Source organism: Falco naumanni, chromosome 13, assembly GCF_017639655.2.
Source record: "Falco naumanni isolate bFalNau1 chromosome 13, bFalNau1.pat, whole genome shotgun sequence".
NCBI classification, from domain to species: domain Eukaryota; kingdom Metazoa; phylum Chordata; class Aves; order Falconiformes; family Falconidae; genus Falco; species Falco naumanni.
The window spans coordinates 21,285,331-21,304,867 of NC_054066.1; the positions used below are offsets into that span (position 1 = coordinate 21,285,331).

Here is a 19,537-nt window from a genome sequence, read left to right on the forward strand (position 1 = left end):
TGCGGCGAGGCCCGGCAGCGGGCGGCCCCGCTCCGCCCCGCCGCGCTCCCCGCCCGGCGGCCCCGCAGCCGCCGCCGCCCGGGCCCGGCCCGCCTCCCCCCAGCACCCCGCGAGGAACAGCTCCTTTGCAGTTGGCAGCACCGCATTAACACGGGCAGAGAGGCAGAGAGAGGCAGAACGGGAAAGAGAGGAGGGAAGGAAGCAACCCAGATCACTGGGTTGCTGGAAGCAGTAAAGGAGCTCCCAGGACAAACTGAAGCTTTTGCAAAAAATAGCTCTTTCAGGGTTAGGCTTTTTTTTTTTTTTTTTTTTTTTTTTTTTCCTTCTTCTTTCTTTTAGTCAAGTGCAGAGGAGAAGTGCCCCCACCCCAGCGTCCACCCAATCAGTCGGCCTGAGGGGCACCTCAACCAGACAAAGCAGAATGTACCAGGGACACATGCAGGTAAGACGCTGCAAGCAGGTTGGAGAGGCAAAGCCCTCCGAGTGGCTCCGCCAAAACGTGATTCTGTGAAGTTGCTGTGGGTTGAGCGGAGGGGAGATGCCACCTTGGCACCGTGCAACAAGTGAACTGGTGCAATAGGATAGTGGCACTCCAGCTCGGGGCTGGAGGGAACAGCATGCCTGGGGCTAGCTATGCTTGTGGGGGGAGAATGGAAAAGGGCTTCTATCAACTTTGTAACTAGGTGAAGTTTTGTGTGTATTTATTCATTTGTTATGCCTGCTCATTCAAACAGATTCAAGGGAGCATTCCAGGGCAAACATTGTTATGGCATGCTTTAAGTGACACACGTCTCCTGCCACCCTCTTGATGCATCTCTTCCTGTATGTCAAGTGAAGGGCAAACAATAACGGGAAAAACAGAGTCCTTGCTTTGCAAAATCTGCAAAGATTTCATGCCACACTAAAGCTGTCGATTTGCAGAGTGTGTTCTGTTTAAAGGTGATGGATTTCTATTCTTCCCTCCCAACATGGGATAAGGATTGATTTTGCTAAGCCCCAGAATGACTTTGTAGAATGAATTCAAACACATGCCTAAGTGACTTCAACATTTTAGGCAGCAATCTTGTTTCATGATCCTATTGATCCACATCGCCGTAGCAGAAAATGCCTTTCCCTGATAAAAACATACTAGTGCCTTGGACGTGATGACTTTAACCTTGACTCCCGCTCTCCTTCACATGGCTCTTCCTTGGAAAGCCAAATCTGTTTTGAAGGAGGGGGAAATGCCAAAGTGGAGTAAGCTTTACACTGATCTCCCAAATTAATTTCTTTGTTTTTGGACCCAATTAGGCTTTTTGTTCATTGCCAGGAATGATCAAATGCTTTTATCACGTACAGCGGCACCAGCCTGGCACGTAGTGTTGTTAGTACTAAGTCTGTTTACAGAGAAAGTGCAGTTTTACTAAGTGTAAGCTGACCACATTTGTTTGGTGTGATTCTGCACAGCACTTAAAAATCTGCTGAATGGTCGTTGGGGATGTTAAACTTCAGTCAATGTCAAACACAGGGTTATGTACAGTGTCTGTGAGTTAAGTGAGGATTCTGATTCATCACTCCGCTTTCCAGAACTAAACGATACCAGTTACTCTTTCATGTTTTTGTTATCTGATCTCAACAGTGATAAATAATGTGTCATAATATTGCTTGTGATAGGAGAGCAAACAGGTTTTAGCAAGAAATGTAGAAGTATACGTGTTACTATTTTTGATAATAAGTGTAAAGTATGCATTGTTTTGTGGTGACACGAAAACAATCCTGTAACTAATGATACTCAACTGGACATTATCAAACAGGTATTTATACCCTTATGATAGCAGAAGTTCTTTGCTATGAGGTATATATTGCAAGGTTTCAACAAACATACAGCACTTTTTAAAAGGAAATGTAATGGAATATTGAGGTGTCTGGCAGCTCTATAAATTTTCTGAATCATTAAAAAGTTGAAATCAAAATTGCAATAGGAAAAACAGGTCAAAACATAAATATGTTGTGACTGATGTAATTTGAATTTTTTTCTTTCAAATTATTTTTATTTTTCTAGCCCAATTTTAATCAAATTATCTTTAAAAGTTTGCTGATATTGAGTATGCTTGTCATTGCTAAAAATAAAAACCCACCTGAGTGCATCAGCCAAACTTTTTTATATATTTCTGTCCTAACAGGAAGCATTAATGTTCTTCAGATAACGCCTAAAAAAGCCTAAAGCATTAGGAGAGATTTTCACGTTTACTATATCCTTAATTAAAGCCTTTATATGAGTCAGACAAAGACAATAAAGAGCTAATTTCTTTGCAATGAAATGGTCTACTGTAATGGTTATTAAACTATGTCAGAATAGAAACAATCAAAGTTACCCTACAAGTACCATAAAAACCAACATGCTAAAAAAAAAAAAAAAAAGTAGGCATATCTAAGCATTACAGGTCCTTTCTTACTATCTCCAAGACTTCTGATAAGATTCCTATAAACTTAGGGAAAACTATTGGCAATTACCTGCCAATATAAAATAAGGTGAACACAAAACCATCCAAACTTGGGTGCATTAAGTCAGGCACCTAAGTCAGTACCTAGACCCCTAAACAAAACCAATCATCTTTTAAAAGACACTGAGCACTCACAGAGTTTCCACTTCAAGTGAAACTGGAGTGTTTAGCTAGACCTTACCTGGGTACTTCAGCATCTAACTTTACAGATTCCAAATGCAAAATGATGTGCCAATATATAATGCCTGATCCTACACTTCTTAAAGCAAAAGCTCTTCTGAAGTTACAGCAGTCAAATGCAGGATCTGATTTAGAATGCCAGTCACCATTTTTCTTTTTCCTAGTGTTTTGTTCTCAGATGTAAAAGTAAACTGCAGAAATAATTGCTTAGTCCAATTTAAAAGATGTTTACAGAGCCAATGTTTTACTAATAACCTGCTGTAACTCAGCTAATTCTTGGAAGACTTCTGAAAGGTGAGAACATTAACAACTGTAACAATGTAATAAGCATAATTACAGAGATTGGAAATTTACCTATCTTGAATAGGCATCAAGCATTATCAGCTTCAGTGGAGAATTTCTGACTAAGCTAAATAAATTCTGCAAGTGTAGATGAAATACACTTTGCATTTAAGCACCGCTGAAGTCCGGCGCCTGAAGTACTTTACATCAGTCTGTAATATGTGTGTCTCTTCTTAATTTTTAGGTTATAGTACAGATGGGATTTTATTTTTTTCTGAATCCCAGAAAACCAGTTTATTCCAAAGACCTAGGTTTAGATTTCCCTCTTACTATTTTATAAATGCATCCTCACAACACAGAAATACTAGAAAGGTCCTAAGTTAAAATTCCAAAGACGGTTAAAAAAAAAATATATATATATCTCTAAAAAGGATGTGTGCTACTGGCTGAAACCACCATCCTTATATTTCCAGATACACTCTACAGGGCTAGATGTTACTTCTGCATTGCATGCTTTCACATAAATTACTAGGAGAAAGGTGAAGTGGCCTTCCACAGAGCGAGCAACACACAGAGAAATAGGATGCAGCAAAGTGCAGTGCTACAGGAGCTCTTTCAAAGCTATTTCACTATCATAATAAGCATAAGCATTTCATAGCCCTGCTTACCAAGCTGGTTTACTCAGTAACTGTCTAAAACATAACAGGGACTGACACAGGTTCTAAGGCATGCAGCTACCTCCTGAAGCCTGAGCCTTTAAGGTGAGTTTTTTGCATGAGAAAGAACTTCAGATGAGATGCACAGCCTATTTGCCAACACACAGCTTTAGTTATGTAAGAAGTCCTGTTTAATTCAGTAAACTTAGGCTCCGACAGGATAATAACCGATGTATACAAGAGCGGGATTACACAGATATGGCAAAAGAACTGAGTCTAAATGCTAAAACCGTACAGGTGAAAGAGTATTTGTCTCCTAGGACAATGTGTGCAATCCAATGTGAGCTGTTTTCCATCTTCAAGGAAACAGTAGCAGACCAGATGGAAGCAGAACACAAGCTGAGTTCATCCCACAGTCACTGTTCTAAAATGTCTATAATTTTAACAACCAACAATAAGATAGTTCAAAGTTTTTACAGTATATTATCTACCTGGTACCAGTCCCTCCCACTGACTTTTATGAGAGTTCTATAAATGGCTGGAGGGTAAATTACAATCATAGGGTGGGCTTTTCAGCAGCATTTGGCTTCCTAGGAAATTCAAAATAAATGCTTTCAAAACTGTTTGCCTTGATGCTGTATAGAGTCAGCTTTCTCCAGCACAAACGCTTGAACATAAGAAGTGCTTTGCCAAATGTTGGCATGGGATTTTATGTATGGCAGTATTATGTTTCAGGATGGCTTAATTTAGACAAAGCACAAATCTTGACCGCACATGGCTATCAGAGTTCCTCTGGCACTTTCTCGCAAGAACAGGCTTATTAGTCACGATGCCTTGGCCAAGTTCCAGATCAGATAGATAGTCTCTTAAACTTTTAATTGCATAGGCAATCAGCTTCATGCCCTTAATTGTTGTGTTGTCTTCTGTATTATTAAAGATATTTAACATTCTACCACTGGCATTTCATATTTACATGAAAAGATTCATATTAATTATTCACATTTCACTAAGATTTCAGTCATCAAACACATACCTATATGATTGTAGTGGGTCTACAGAAAAATAACTATGTACACATGAAAATTCTTGCAAGATGAAACCTCAAGGGCTTCACATGTTTTACTGGGCCTGAGAAGTGTTGCTAAATATTTTAGAAGTTATAAAAAACATTTTTGCACTTATTTCCCAACACTTAAGACAAAGCTAACTTACTGGGAGAAGTGAAGCAGAACTGCCTCGAGATTAGCTCCAGATGCAGCTTCTTTGCTTCTTTGGTAACCTATTAAAAACATTGTAATAGTGTTGGTTACACTGCCACCTAAAATACATAAAACCCAAGCTATTGATCAATTGGTAACAAAAAAAAGTAATCTCTGCCGTGCATTTTGTACATGAATAAAACGGCCCACAAAGAATACACACAACATAGAACTGGATTCACTGCTAAATTGAATCTTTGCTCAGCTTTTAAGATCAACATAATAATGCTACAAAATTCTAAAAATCTGAGCACATAGCTGGAATGCTAACTGACCCCTAGTGATGTCTCCTAGCCTAGCTGAAATTCTATTATGATAAACTGGTAATTTTTCATTATTACTAGCATTTTCTAGAAGTACTCACAATACAAGGGCAGTGTTTATGATAGTATGTTTTCCATTTTGTCTTGATATTTTCCAGTTATTCACTAGCAGCTTTTCAAGTTTTGAACAGCAGATTATGAACAGGCTTATAAATGAAACAAGCTAAAAATAATGAGCTCACTTTCATTGAAAGAAGTTAATTCAAAGAAAGTAGGTGATATACTGCTTTTGGCTAAGATGCATACTGAAACTACAAATTCTAAGTATGTGTAATGCTGGTATAGGGAAGCATTCCTTGAAGCTGTTAGGCAGTTTAACAAGAACATAGAAAAAAATCTTGCAAAGGCTTATAAACTCTTGGCACACCGTGTATTTTTTCCTGGATGCAAATTAAGAGGAACTCTTACTAACTAAATAAGGATCCATCCCTCTATTCTGGAATTAAATTCATTCAAAACATAGAAAAACAACAGTCCCTAGCACTGTCACTTATTTATATAAATATGTTGGTCTAAACCCAGTATACAGCTTTCATAAAAGAGGCACTGTTTACTCAAGAAATCATGCTGTATTTTTTTAAAAATCTGCAACCATTGTCACAATTTATGATGGCATGATGCAGTTGCTAGTTCTTTAAACTCACATCCAGAAACTTGGATTCTACCTCTAGATTCATCATATAGTTTCAACAAGCCCAGTCACCTTTCCACACATCCATTTTGCCCCACCTACGTTGTCTACTTTGATTACCTAGCATGTATGCTAAACTTAAGTAGCAGTTACTTTATTTTTTTAAATTGTGTTTTCAAATATCTTAAAATGTACCTGCACAACTACTAAAGCCAAGGATTGATGATCAATAGCAAAATACTCAGCTGCATTAAAACCTACAGAAAGAATCTATTTTGATTATTTAGCTTTTACTTGTCTAAAAGTTTAGGCTCACAGATGTTTGAAAACTAATTTGTTTCACGAGATACACTGTTAACATATCAGAGAGAGAAAAATGCAGGCTGGCAGTCTCAGAACGGAAGAATGTAGGTGAAACTCTATGCAAAGGAGGAGGCCACAAGCTAGATCAGGATGAAATTTCCAAGTAGGACAAGGTGCATGAAAAGATGGGAAAGAAGGTAACCACATACAGAAATTTAGAGTTTCCTTTAGGAAATGCAGTGTCATAAACATTCATCTGTAGAACATAACTCCTAATTTATAATAATATTTTTTCTAAGCAAGCTGATTCTCCAGAAACTTAAAAATAAAAAGTGTGTGTTAATGTCTAAACCAGGTCTGTTTAAAACCACCTATCAAGTTTCATTTGCTACTCTATTTTCAATAGTTAGAAATTAAAATGGTAGAAACATTGGCATAGTGCTTAGAATAATTCTGACTAGCTTTTTCCTTCTTACATACCCAGCACAAGAAGTATCTGCTAGTGTTTGTAACACAGAATGTAAGTTTGCAGAGTCTATTTCAGAAATAGCTGATACTGCAAAACTGAGAGAAGTAGTTGTCTTCGAAATCATGACATGTAAACTAGGAGGTGACTTTCTGTAGTAATGCATTTTCATCATTGCCCAATAACATTACTAACAAAATGCCTAAGGATCATAAAGACCATATTCAGCAAATTCTTGTACCCAGTTACAATTATTCTGAAAAGTATGATATTTCATTGCTTTCTTTTCAGGCTTTTGAAATTCTGAGTCACTGGTACATGAGTTTCACTTCCAGTGGTTTATTTGCATATAAATAAAGTAAATTCTAAAATATAAAGTAATTGAAACTTATTATACTGAATGGAAAAAAAACCCCCCACGTCTCATCAGGTTATCTATCCCCATGAATAGAAAACACAACCCAAAGTTTCAATTAGCCCCTGAATGTGATTTTTCCAAAGTTTGCATTATTAGTCACAAGTCTCAGCATTACTGCAGTTCCTCCCAAACATTTTTGATTAAACTTCTGTCAGGTTGGAATAATAGGTGTAAGCCCCAAGTTTCCTTCCTCCACTTCTCCATGGCCTACCAAGACACTCAGAAAGATTTGCCAGGGTTTCTTCTCTCACTCTGTCCCGTTTGTTCATTTTCTCTTCATCTGGGTTCATAGGTTTTCTTGAAAATGTTTTGCCTCCTACCACGTTTGCACTGCAGTTTCATTTATGCTGCCCACACTAGGGCAGCCAAGCTCACCCATGTCATGACCGCACATTGTGTGCAATGAGGTCTGGGTCGCCTCTCAGCAGCGCTTGGTCACAAGGCAGAAATGTTCCACAGTGAAGTTCACTCCCACAAGTAGAAAGCAGCAAACTGATGGCCGAGGACTTCACTACCAGCAGAGCTTACTGCTCACAAACTAACTCTAAATTAGGAGACAGTAGGGGACCACTAAGAAAGGAAAGTAACTGGCTTTAAAAGAGCAACCTGACTTTTTGCCTGCAGCCGCTACAACATGTTTATAGGGCAGATTAGTGTTCATGAACTCTTTTTTCTCACATGATTATCTATTTTGGCAATCTCTAGAGAAAAATAACCACGCTACAGTCTTTGTGACTTTCTCTGTAAAATACAGGAAAACTCTGCTGCCTCATGTTCACTTGTCTTAGAGCAGTCTGCTATTTTCTGGTAACTTGCCACTGTTAATTTCATATAGATTCCTTAAAACACCTCTTGTCCTAACACAGATGTTGTATGTAATACAAGTTAGATGAATACAAACATCTTTAGACAGCATTTTTCAATTAACATACAAAACAACAGCTATGCATTTAGAATCTGTCAGTATAATAACAAAAGCATATGTGATAAGGAATGTACTGTGCAATGAATTCAGACAATCTTTCTTGATTACATAACAGAAAACAAAGTCTTAATGAGATACATAAAAGAAATTAAAACACTCTTATCTGCTGACATTTAGGGATGACAACTTCAGAATGATTTTCACATGCATTTATTTTAGGACCAGTCAAATTTTTCTTTTTATTTGTTCTTTCCCCACCCCCACCTTAGACCAATCATTTGGATTTACAGACTAATTTTAAAAAGCTGAAGAAACAAACTTTAAAATTTGCCTTACCAACATTGGAGCCAGTGGTATCTATCTTTACATGAATAAATGTAAGTGGAAATTTTATCAATGGAAAGGAGAGAATAATTGTCTTCCAAGCCTTTTTCACATTAATACCTGTTTTCCTAACGTAGGAATAAGCAAAGACTATAATAAATAGAAGCTCTTTTGAGTATTTTGAGTGTTATGTAAAACTGGGAGAAAACATCACACTTTTATGCAATAGTAATGTGTCAGAGCTTTTTAAAATCCAAAGGAGTATCCCCTAACAGGAAGATCTGAAAACAAGTCAGTATCTGTATATTTTACACAGTATTGCAGTAAATGTATTTTACACAGAAGAACAAATTAATATTTGTTCAATAAAATAGAAGGATGGTCTTAGTCTTCACTAAGGCCTTGGACACTGTTGTCATAGAAGTTATGACAGAAATGTCATAGAAGCGATTAGTGAAAGAATAACAAGTGTAGCTTGACATGTGTCTCAAAGTGACAAGTTATTTCTGCTGTCATTCACTGAAGTTTTGCAAGGAAGATAACTTTCCAGTTACAGACTTCAGATGCAGAGAAGGTCTTTCATCTTTTGCTATTCATCATCTAACACTCCTTCTAAGAACCAGGACAATTTTAAGAAGGTTTTGAAAAAGAAATACAAGGAAGAATGTTAGATAAAAGAAAGGAGGAAAATAATGATACATACAGAGATGGACAAATAATGATCCATAACAGAGAGAAATAAGGCAAAAAGCCAGAAACTAGGAAGGAAGGAAGTGCTCTTATTTTTCTCAACAGTAGAAAACATTGTTAGTATTACCACTGTACTTAATCTGAGTAATGTACACAATATGGCAAGGTATATAAAACCGGAAGGGATGCACAGGCTTGCCTGAACAACAGAACAAAAGAATCTGATTTATTAGAAAACAGCCGGATAATAGACAGAAGCCATGAAAGAACACTTATCCCTGGAGCACTCACAATAAAAGATTATGCACTTTTCAGGAAAGACAGAAAACCAAAGATGTTGGTCACATTACGAACCTTGATCCCAAGAAAGTGGGGGAAAATTGTGAAAAGCTTCAGAACTAACGTTTTAAATTGTTTAAATGTTAAGACAAAGCCAAGAGCACACAAGGAATGGGAAAATATACTCCTCAAAGGCAGAAAAAAAACCTGCAAAATGCCTTAAGTAAAGCTTATTTAGATCTTGAAAGCATATTAAAACAACTGTTCAAAGTTTTCCAGTTACATGATTAAGAAGGACAGGGAACCTAATTTATGGTGTAAACCCAAAATGGTTAGGAGAGTATGAATCCTGCAATTGCTACAAAAGGGTGAAACAAAGCTCATGCAGAGGTACACTATTTAATCTCTTCCCCAAACTGATGATGGAACTGGTATATGATGTTGAAGACTTGGTAGCAAATATTTAAGCAGTCTAGTTATGAATCCAGAGAGGACAACAGAAAATACATCAAAATTTAAGATAAGGTGAGAAAAATGGTAGGACAACTAACAGCTCGGATACCCACACAGCTATCCATAATCTGAAAGGTTTTAGGGGACAGACTTTAAAGAAAATTAAACAAACATAGACAGAAAAATGGAAAAAATGCTATTTTAATTTATCACGAGAAGATACTGTCAGGCTAACTTCATAGCAATTTCTGTTATCTTAACTGGGTTTTTAGGCAAGAGAGATGTAACTGACTTGATCTATATGATCTTTGGTAAGCATTTGTTACAGCGCCACAAAAGAAAAAAGAAATTACTAGTGAAGCTGGAGCAAGTAAGGAATAGTAGAGAATCTGTAAAGAGGACAGGAAAGTAATTCACAGGGAAATGAAAAATAGATCATTAAAAGGAAGGACTGTCAGACTGAGGAAAGTTTAATAGGGAGGGTCTCTGTGGGTGACTGTTGGAACTGATGTCTGATGTCTCATTCAGAAATGTACTAGAAACAGGAAGATGCTGACCACATTTGTTGATTACTCAATGCTGGGAAACACCATCAGTACTGATGAGTTTCATGTCACTATACAGAAGGAACTGTGTGAACTTCAACAATACAAATACAATTAAATGTAACAGTACAATATGACGTTGAACATCAATAACAAAAAATGCCCACCCTAAGCTGTAAACTATAACTTAGAAATTACTAAGAAATCCTTGCCCGTACAAGATGACTATCAATATGACGCAGTACTAGTTTTAGAAGAGTTTTTTTTCCAGAATAGTCAGGAAAATATCAATGCCAGTTTACAATGCCACTGGCAGATTTTCAGTTGAGAATCTTGTACAGATCTGGTGAAGAGGAGGCATGGAAACAGGTCCGGAGAAGGAATGGAAAGTCTATCTTACAAGAAGACACCAAAAGATTTTGGCTTCATTCGTTGAGCAAAATGACGGCTCAGCAGGGACATAATCAAAACATGTAAATGCATCAGGGAGATAAACAGCAGATATGGAAAAACCTAAATTAGCTAAGGACAAAACTGGCACAGGAACAAATGGATATTAACCGGCTGTGAATAAATTTAGGTTGGAAATCAGAAGGTGGTTTCTGATCATTAGAGCAATCAAAACTTCCAGTAGCCTTCCAACTGGAACAATGGAGGCAAAAAACCCAATTACTTTAAAGATGAAACACAATCAATTTATGAAAGACTTTGTATGACATGCTGACTGCGACAGCAGAAGACTGAACCTCAATAACTTAGGAACACCACCTTCATCGTCTTCTGAAATTTCTCTGACTCCAGCAGAAACAAACCCTGACTCTTGTTCAGTGAGATCAAAATCCTCAACTTCAAGAAGTCAAAAGCCTTCCTATTATGGCGGGGGGGGGGGGGGGGCTGGGGAGAGGGGTGATTGTCTTCACAGCTTCAGTTCCCTCCCACTAAGATGCTGTACAAGGAATGACAAATTAGTCCTACTTCTCCTCCCATTGCCTAGTCCAAAACGTAATTTTGACTACTCTTAAAGCTGAGCTTTACAGTTTGAATACTCTCTGCCAGCTTCCTTATCGAGTCTCCCACTCAGCTGAACTGATAGTTTTGCTGCATATAAAACCTTAATGATCAGAGGAAATTTATTTCCCACATACAGCTAAACTCAATAGTTCACACTAGAAATGTTGAAGCTTTTCTCCATTTTGTATTCATATTCCTGCAAGCAGGCACAGAGTGTTTGAAATCACCAGCTATGTTGACACTGTGTAACAGTAAGCTTACGTTTATTTTAACGGACAAAGTGTATGTGCATGAGGTTCTAAAGCAGAACTGATCAGAACCACTAAGGATATTTTTTCCTTGACCTCAGCGAAGCCAAGATATAGCTCTTTCTCCACAGTACCACCAGCTTGCTTTCCTCTCCTGAGCTTCAAAAATAAATGCAATGGTCATTATTTAGAGCATATGCTCTTAAATAGGAGAACTCAGTGCTCTGTTTGTAGCCCTAATTAGGAAAAACTACTGAACTCACTTTGGACCGTTCTCTTTGAAGGGACCATAAACCCACATTTTATAGTCAATCCTATGTCCCTGCTAGTAGGCTGAATCAGAAAATTATTTCTAGATTAATTCAGGCTCATAAAACTACTTCACGATCTGATTGCTGGGGTTCCTGTCCCATCTCAGATCACGATGTCTATGATTTGCATCCCTTAATTTATCAGGCAGACAGATGTCCATGAACACTCCATCACAACTTAATAATATCAATACTGCCTTGCAGCCCTTGGTTGCTAGCAATTGTTGTGCTGCAGTTTACTGAGCATTGTTCTGCTACTCATATTTCAGAATTTCAGGAGTCATGCCAGCAAAGAGATTCCAAATAGGTGAGATCACTGGATAATAGCTACTCAAAGATATGCAAAAACGTTTTGCTAAATGTACTGAGCAAGGAAGTAGGATGGTCATTTGATGAGTTAAGCACTTTTTCCTGCCAGTACCTAACAAATGAACTCTTATTTCCATAGCGTTTGATAGTTGTCAAAAAGTAACAAAATGTCACTGCCTTTTTCTCATGTAGTCACTGGGAATTATCAGAAATAAAATTTCAAATAAAATTCCAAGTAATTAACTCAGACTCAAGCATCACAGAAAAAAAATATATTCAAGTTGCTGCATATGTATTCTGTGTATTTGCTAAGCACCAAGCAAAGTAATTTTATGTGAATTTACAAAGAAGAGTATTTATTATTCCTCCTTGCACACAAACTTGCTCAAGTTCCATCCTGTACAAGTGTAATTTGCAGAATTAGGGAGCAGAAGGATCACGTTACTGAAAAGGCTAACCAGATATGATAACAGACTAGAAAGACTACCTATATCAAGACAAAGTTTGTCAAATGGCTAAAATGTACCTATGTACAGCATGTGCCCACTGGACAAATGCAACTGGCTGAAGAACTGCAAACAGAAAACACAGGAATAGTAAGATTTTTACTGATTTTGGTACAGCTCTGTTCGTAAGGAAATAGAACGCTTGGCTTACACTAATACACAATAAACAATCAACATTTATTTTCAAGTATGACAAGTTCAGTGCCTGCATGGTGCTTTTGATATATCACTGCTGACAGGTATTCTTTGATTTCTAGTCTTTCTTGCTAAATCATCAGTTCTAAAAATTAAAATCCTACCTAGCATTTCACTGCATAATCTTCTGGACAGTGGGTCGGAAAGGAGTGCAAAAGAGACACATTTACACTCCTCTACAAGTGGAAACTTAGCACTGTTAGTTTTTTCACAATGACACTTCTGTAACACATTCTGGTTTATGTTTTATTTTGAAACCACTGAGATGATGGCTGAACTATGAACTGACAATTAAATACATACCTATCAAAGACCTGCTAATATTTTACAGAATACTAGTTTACTAGTCTGAGATAATTATGTGGCTATCTTTTTTTCACTTTTTTTGTAACTGACGTAACTTGAAATGCAATAGAATCACTGCTTCACAGTTTATCTACACTTATCGTTTGTTTCTCCTCAACTAAATAAAACATTTTCATAAAGGACAGAAATATATCACAGACATTAATTAAATTCTTCTCTGACTTATATTTACAAGTTCTCAGTAAATTCCAGAAGAAAGAGTTATTTACTGTATCTGGTTAGCATTTATTTCCCTCCAGTTTTCGTTTTGAGCAGTCCATCAGAATTTGTGTTTATGGGTAGTAAAATAATTTCTGAAATTCCTGAAATATGAGAAGCATAATTTAAAACCAGAAAATTCATTACAGACTTCTGTCTTATGTCACCTTCTTATGAATACTTATTACAGTATTGGCAGAGGATCATGGCACCATGTACTCATGTACTGCAAGATTCATTTAAAAAGATGCTACTCTATTTTCATCTACTCTCCATCCAGTGAAATCCTGGTTGCAGTAAAAGCAATAGCAAAGATACCATTAAGTTCAGTGCAATCAGAATTTTGTTTAGAATCTTACACAGTAGGAAGGCATTGCTCCCTGTCTCAAAGTAGTCTTAAGAGGGATATCTTCATTCTGTGAACACAGAGAGATAACTAGCATAGAAGTAAGTGATATTCTACTTTAGGGATTTGTACCCATTTACACTCAATTTGTATGTATTATATACTTTCTGCAGAAATAGTTGAAGGATTAAAATACCTATTGTACAATTTGAAGGGTTTTAAATATGATCTACTCTGTCTATACAAAAGGCAGGCTCCATTATGAGATCATTTCTTCCAATAGGTTAGATGAGAAAAGCAATCTACTATGCAATTTTTTTGCAACTGTTTACTGACTAGGTTTGAAAAAGGCAACACTTGGCTCAGACGTGAGGAGAAAGAAGTTCGGAGACCTGGCATAATCAGCCCTGTGTGAGATCAAAGAGCCTTCCTTACCTGAAGTTCAGTATGCGGGAAAAGTACTGGTAGGACAGTTACAGCAAGTGATGCTCGTTTCCCCAGCAAAGATGAAATTCTCCCAGGTGTGCATGTGCAAGGTCTTAAATCCTTCACTGGAACAGCGCAAGATCCTACCTGCTGCTTACATGCCATTTACACTAGACCAGCCTCCATCTGATTGTATTTTTTTATATAAATGCAAGTTCTGTCCAATAACTTTCCGGATCCACATCCGTAATGAAGTAGCCTCCGATGGTTATGGCAGTACTACAGAAGGATCTGGGGTTGGTTAAGTACCTGCTTTGCCATTGCCACAGATTTTCTATATGAACTTGGACAAGGCGTTTATTGCCTATGTGCCTCTGTTCTCCGTCAGTGAGAAAGTAATAAAAGCACTTCCATCCTCACAGAGTGTTATCCAGATGTATTAAAACATACAGAAGGACATGTTCATGCAGTTATGGAGACCACTTTTCTCTCTAATTGCTAAGCTGACTTTTTATCCTGATTAAAAAAGTAATCTTAAAAATAACCTTTAGATTTGAATCCAGGGGTTTTTTGCCAGATTTCACACAGGAAATTACAGTGTAACAGCATGCTACAGGATTCAGTGCCCTTCACATAACTGAACTAGTAAGAGCTGGAAGATGTATACAGATAATGGAATCCCAAATATGAGAGGTTTCTCTTCAAAACGTGGAAACCTGACCAAGTAAATTTAACTCTTCCTTCTGGGATATGGGTGATAAGACATGGGTAGAACAATGATTCATGTAAGAGAACAGAGGCAGATGAGTACTGCAATAAAAAAGGAACCACAACTGGATAAGAAAAACTTAAAATAACAAAGGATCTCTGAAGCAAAAGCCAGTCAGGAGCACCCTGTCCAGCATCAGCACACAGCACTGGGCATGAAAGTCACACCATGGAAGTGGGGGCAGGATGGTGTGGTCGAACCCCCAGCCACAGGGAGTGAGGAGGAGGAGAATCTCAATCTCAATGAGGTTTGGTACCTGAGCAGGGGGTCAGAGCTGTGAGTGGAGGTGGTTGAACATGTTTTTAGCAGGTAGCGCTGGACCCCCCTGTGATTTTATCCATTGGTTCTATGAAACTGGAACAAATTTTTCATACCACAGTATCCAAATCTAATCCCAGCTATGTCTGGGTAATTACTTGTAATGCAATTAATTCAATACATTACTTCATAACTGTTGTATACTCGAAATCTGTAATAAAAGAAATATGATAAATGGAACAACACTGCGAGCCCAGTCTTGATTTCCACAAACCAGTTTGCTGAACTGGAGCACACTAACAAATTATATGGTCTTCAGAAACAAGCCAACATTGCTTACTTTTGTCAGAAAAAGTCTTTTTTCTCTGTTGCTTACAGTAAAAAATTATTCTGGTTTCTTCATTTTTCACATATAATACAGAAAAATAACAATGCAGTGCACCTAGTTTTTCTAAACAAGATGATTTGGTTTCAGGGTGGCTTTCTAAGTCTAATAACACATAATATGATACAAGAGGACGAGGAACAGACTGGTGTTGAGCAATGGGATGCAAAAAACCCAGCTACTGTACAGATATATTTTCAAAGTGACTTTTCAAGATGCAGAGTTGTGAAAAGGTATGAAAGAGAAGAGTTTATTCAAAGCAGCAGAACCAGTTTAAGTAGTTCTGAGTAAAGGGCCATAAGGTGGGTGCACTGTTAGAAAAAATGGACCACACCACTTGGAAGCGTGAAGGGTCTCCTAACACAGTAATTAGTACACATATCAATCTGAAATTTTGAAAAATATCATGAGATAACATCTCAGACTGATACCTGATGAAAGAGTTAAAAGCCTCAGAAAGAGGCCTTTTCTAGACAGTTAAGATATTTAACCAAAGTTAAGATCCTTTGGTCTTCCTATCTAAACCCAGGTGAAACACTGTAGTGAACACTGGAATTTAAGATTAACACCTTATATCACCTGCAGCACACCCTTGGCCATGTGGTTCTTAGTCTGTTAGTGTTAAGTACAGCCATGAGAGTGGGCCATCCAGTTAAGATGCCTATGAGACACACAGCCCCAGCTGTTAGAGCACTTCTACAGGAGAAGGAACATGCCAAAGGTGTCCTAAAGACCACTGTGGTCACCAGTTGCTTTAACATTCTATCTCTACAGAAAGAGACTGCAACTTCATAACTGATATCTGCCCCATGGGTAGAGGAGGGTATGTACATTCCCTTCCACCCTCATTCCTTAAGCTATGCTAGGAAAGACAGTTTCAACAAAACCTGCTGTTAAGGGCCATAGCTTTTGCTTTCAGTAGTTCTCAGTTTTGAATGCAGTTCTTTGTCATTAGACTACATGAGCTGTAGGCTACTGCTTGTAGAATCACAGACCAGCTCTCCAGGGAAGATCACCAACCTCTTGAAAAAGTTAATAAGGAAAGATACCTAGGGATTCCTGTTTAGGAAGAGGAAGGAGTCCTGACTCCTATTCTCTTTTACACTGCACTGCCTTTAGAGCAATTACTACTAATGATCATACTAAAAATTATACGTAGTCAATCTTAAGAGATGGAAAACAGAATAAAATCAGGTAGATTGAGTTGAATGGAACAGATCGCTGCAAGTTGCTGAGCTATACACCCCTCTGACATCTGCAGAGACCCTTTAGGTTCAAAGGATGACGCAGGTGCAATTAGAAGAGAACCCGATACTAGAAACGACAGCTAAATAACATAATGTGATTCATTAATATTGAGAAACTATTTAGCAATTAAAGATAAATTTCACCAAATGCTGAAGTACAGAACATGCTGAAAACATACAGAAACCATTAAACCAAATTATTTTAGAAAAAAAAAAAAGAAAGAAAAAACCAAAAAAACCAAACAAAATAACAGAGGACACTGCTGCTGGCTAGGTATTTGTTAATTTTTAATGCGAAATTATTGCATATGTAAGTGATTGAATTAGTAGCACTGACAGGAACCCAGGCACAGTAAAAGCTTCCTGATACTGACACAGCACTGCTCAAGCTGTACAGTCCTGACCATTAGCAATACCGCTATTGAAGCCCTGAGCCTTTCTCTCAAACAGTCTGCAGAGCACAGTGGAACTGGACTGAGCAAGGTGTTGTTTCTGCGATGTGAATTCACAGACTTTCATAACAAAGACTAGGATGAGACCACTACACTTTTTTAGATTAATGACCTCATTTGGACTCTGATGCCAGGCTCCAGGGAAGAAAGTCCAGTGCAAGCTAATATCATGCTACCAAAATACTGCAAGGTAAGTTTGGGGGAAAAAATGTTTAGAGGTTTTTGTATTTTGTGGTAAAGAGGCAAAAAATGCAAAAGGGAGTCAGAAACACCAGCTTGCAGAAGAGGCTCTAAGGTTCAGAAATCAGAATGATTTCTCACCTTTAAGAAAAGAGGGTCATTTCCAGACACTCAGAGGCTGAGCAGTGGAATCTGGATGTTCTATCAATCACAGAGCAATAGATTGTTTCAGAACAGTGAGGCTTTGAGAGGAAACTAGGGGAATTGAAATTGCATATCTAATAATTTAAGCATGCAAGTCCTATTGCCAAATATTACCAGCTAAAAGGCATACAGATATCATGGCTGTTATGAAGTCCTTAGGGAGGCTCATAACCTTTTGGGAACACTTTCCTCCTTCCTTACAACATATTAACCTTTTGACCATGTTGGTGCTTGGATCCATGTAAAGAAATCGTACACACAGACAGTAATAGTTGGGGAACAGTAGAAACAAAACTGTGCAAAACATCAGGGATGCAGGATGTTTTGTGAATTCTGTATGAAAACCTCATATCCAAGAATAGATACAAATCTAAAAAAAAAAAAAAAAAAAAAAAAGAAAAAAGTATTTCAGATGCATTATAAATGAGATGAGCAGCCACAGGGAAACATTTCATTGCTGTCTTATAAACTGTATTCCTGTAGTGTCAGATTGTGACAATTTATAAGAACACAATATGAGCTTTTTCTAAGAGTAACACTGCTGGATTTAATGGTGCTGCTAATGGAGTAAGATTTTTTTCTTGGACTAAGGATGCCATAAACCAGCCCTCAGTCACCACTTCCTGTTTATTTCTTGTGGTTTATTCTCTAAAGCGAACATGTATTCTTCTTGCTTGAAACTTCTGCTTGTCACCAAAAAAATCATTGCTTAATGTTCTCCTTTTCACACCATTCATCTGCATGGAAGGCATTTCTTTTTAAGTGAATCATTTTACGTGTAGAAGAGTGAAAGAATTACTGTTCTCTGATTATAGCAGAGTGGTAGAGCTTCACTTAATGTGTTTTTTTTTTTCTGTAGGTCTAGACTGTCTCTTCTAAAATTTCATTTAGATATAATTTGTAATTAATTTGAATAATTTTAGTCACTTAGTAAAGTTACTTCAGTATTTCCCTTTTTATTGAAAGTTACTGCGATGCTGCAAGCAAGGTATTTTATTTGATAAATTTCTGCATGGCTGATCCCAAAGGAGAGAAGACAAAACACAAAAAAGGCCCAGATTAAATTCTAATCCAATTTAACAACAGCTGTAAGGAAAATGAGGAAATATTAGTTACTCTAGAACCCCCATCTCATGGTAACATAACAAATGAAGCTGACCATCCAGAAATTTTAACTACTTTAAGTTTTCACGGATAAATAACTGTTCTGTGAGCAACTACAGAAAAAAAACAAGCAGAAGCTTCCACTGAATGACAACATTATACCAGTGACAAGATTAAAGAGCTAGGGTTGAGATACATGTTAGAAACATCCACGGAGATGCACAACTAATAGTAGAATTCGCAAATGTTTTTGACATTCAGACCACACTTGCAGTTACAAAGAAGTGTTCTAATACAGAGGCTAGAAGGATCCATTTATTGTTATCTCATATGGACTGTAACATAATACAGGCTGATGAGTTTCGCACACCTATTTGATCTTCAAGATTATAGTTTGAATGAGAACAGCATATACTCTGGACAAGCATCTAGTTTAAGTTTAAAAACTTGAAGCGATGGGAAATCTACTATCATTTGCTCAAAATGTTCCAGTAGTCATTCTCCAGACTGCTTCAAGTATTCCCAGAAATACTAGCAACATATTATAACATTTCTTTCATACACCCAGAGAATATATTAGAAACCATCTTAAGAAAACATAATAAAGCAGATAATATTTTTAGAATTATCCCATAAAATGAATTATAATAAGAAAGTTTGGAATTATATTTATAGGCATGGACAGCGCATCTAACTCAGGACCTGCGTAAATAAGGACATGAAAGCCTCAGTTAAGAGTTTCTATCTTCTTGCTCCTAAGAGAGAATTTCAATTCACTTACAGTGGACAAAAGTGGCAGTTGGAG

The 19,537-nt window shown here is 37.4% G+C and overlaps 1 protein-coding gene across 1 annotated transcript in view; it reads left to right on the top strand.

Moving 5' to 3' along the window:
• Positions 1 to 339: 339 nt before the first annotated feature.
• PEX5L (peroxisomal biogenesis factor 5 like) overlaps positions 340 to 19,537 on the top strand; it is a 116,955-nt gene continuing 97,757 nt past the window's right edge. Inside the window, exon 1 of the mRNA XM_040613783.1 lies at positions 340 to 442. Coding sequence (XP_040469717.1) covers positions 422 to 442 — 21 coding nt within the window. The 5' untranslated portion in view covers positions 340 to 421. The remainder of the gene's footprint in view (positions 443 to 19,537) is intronic.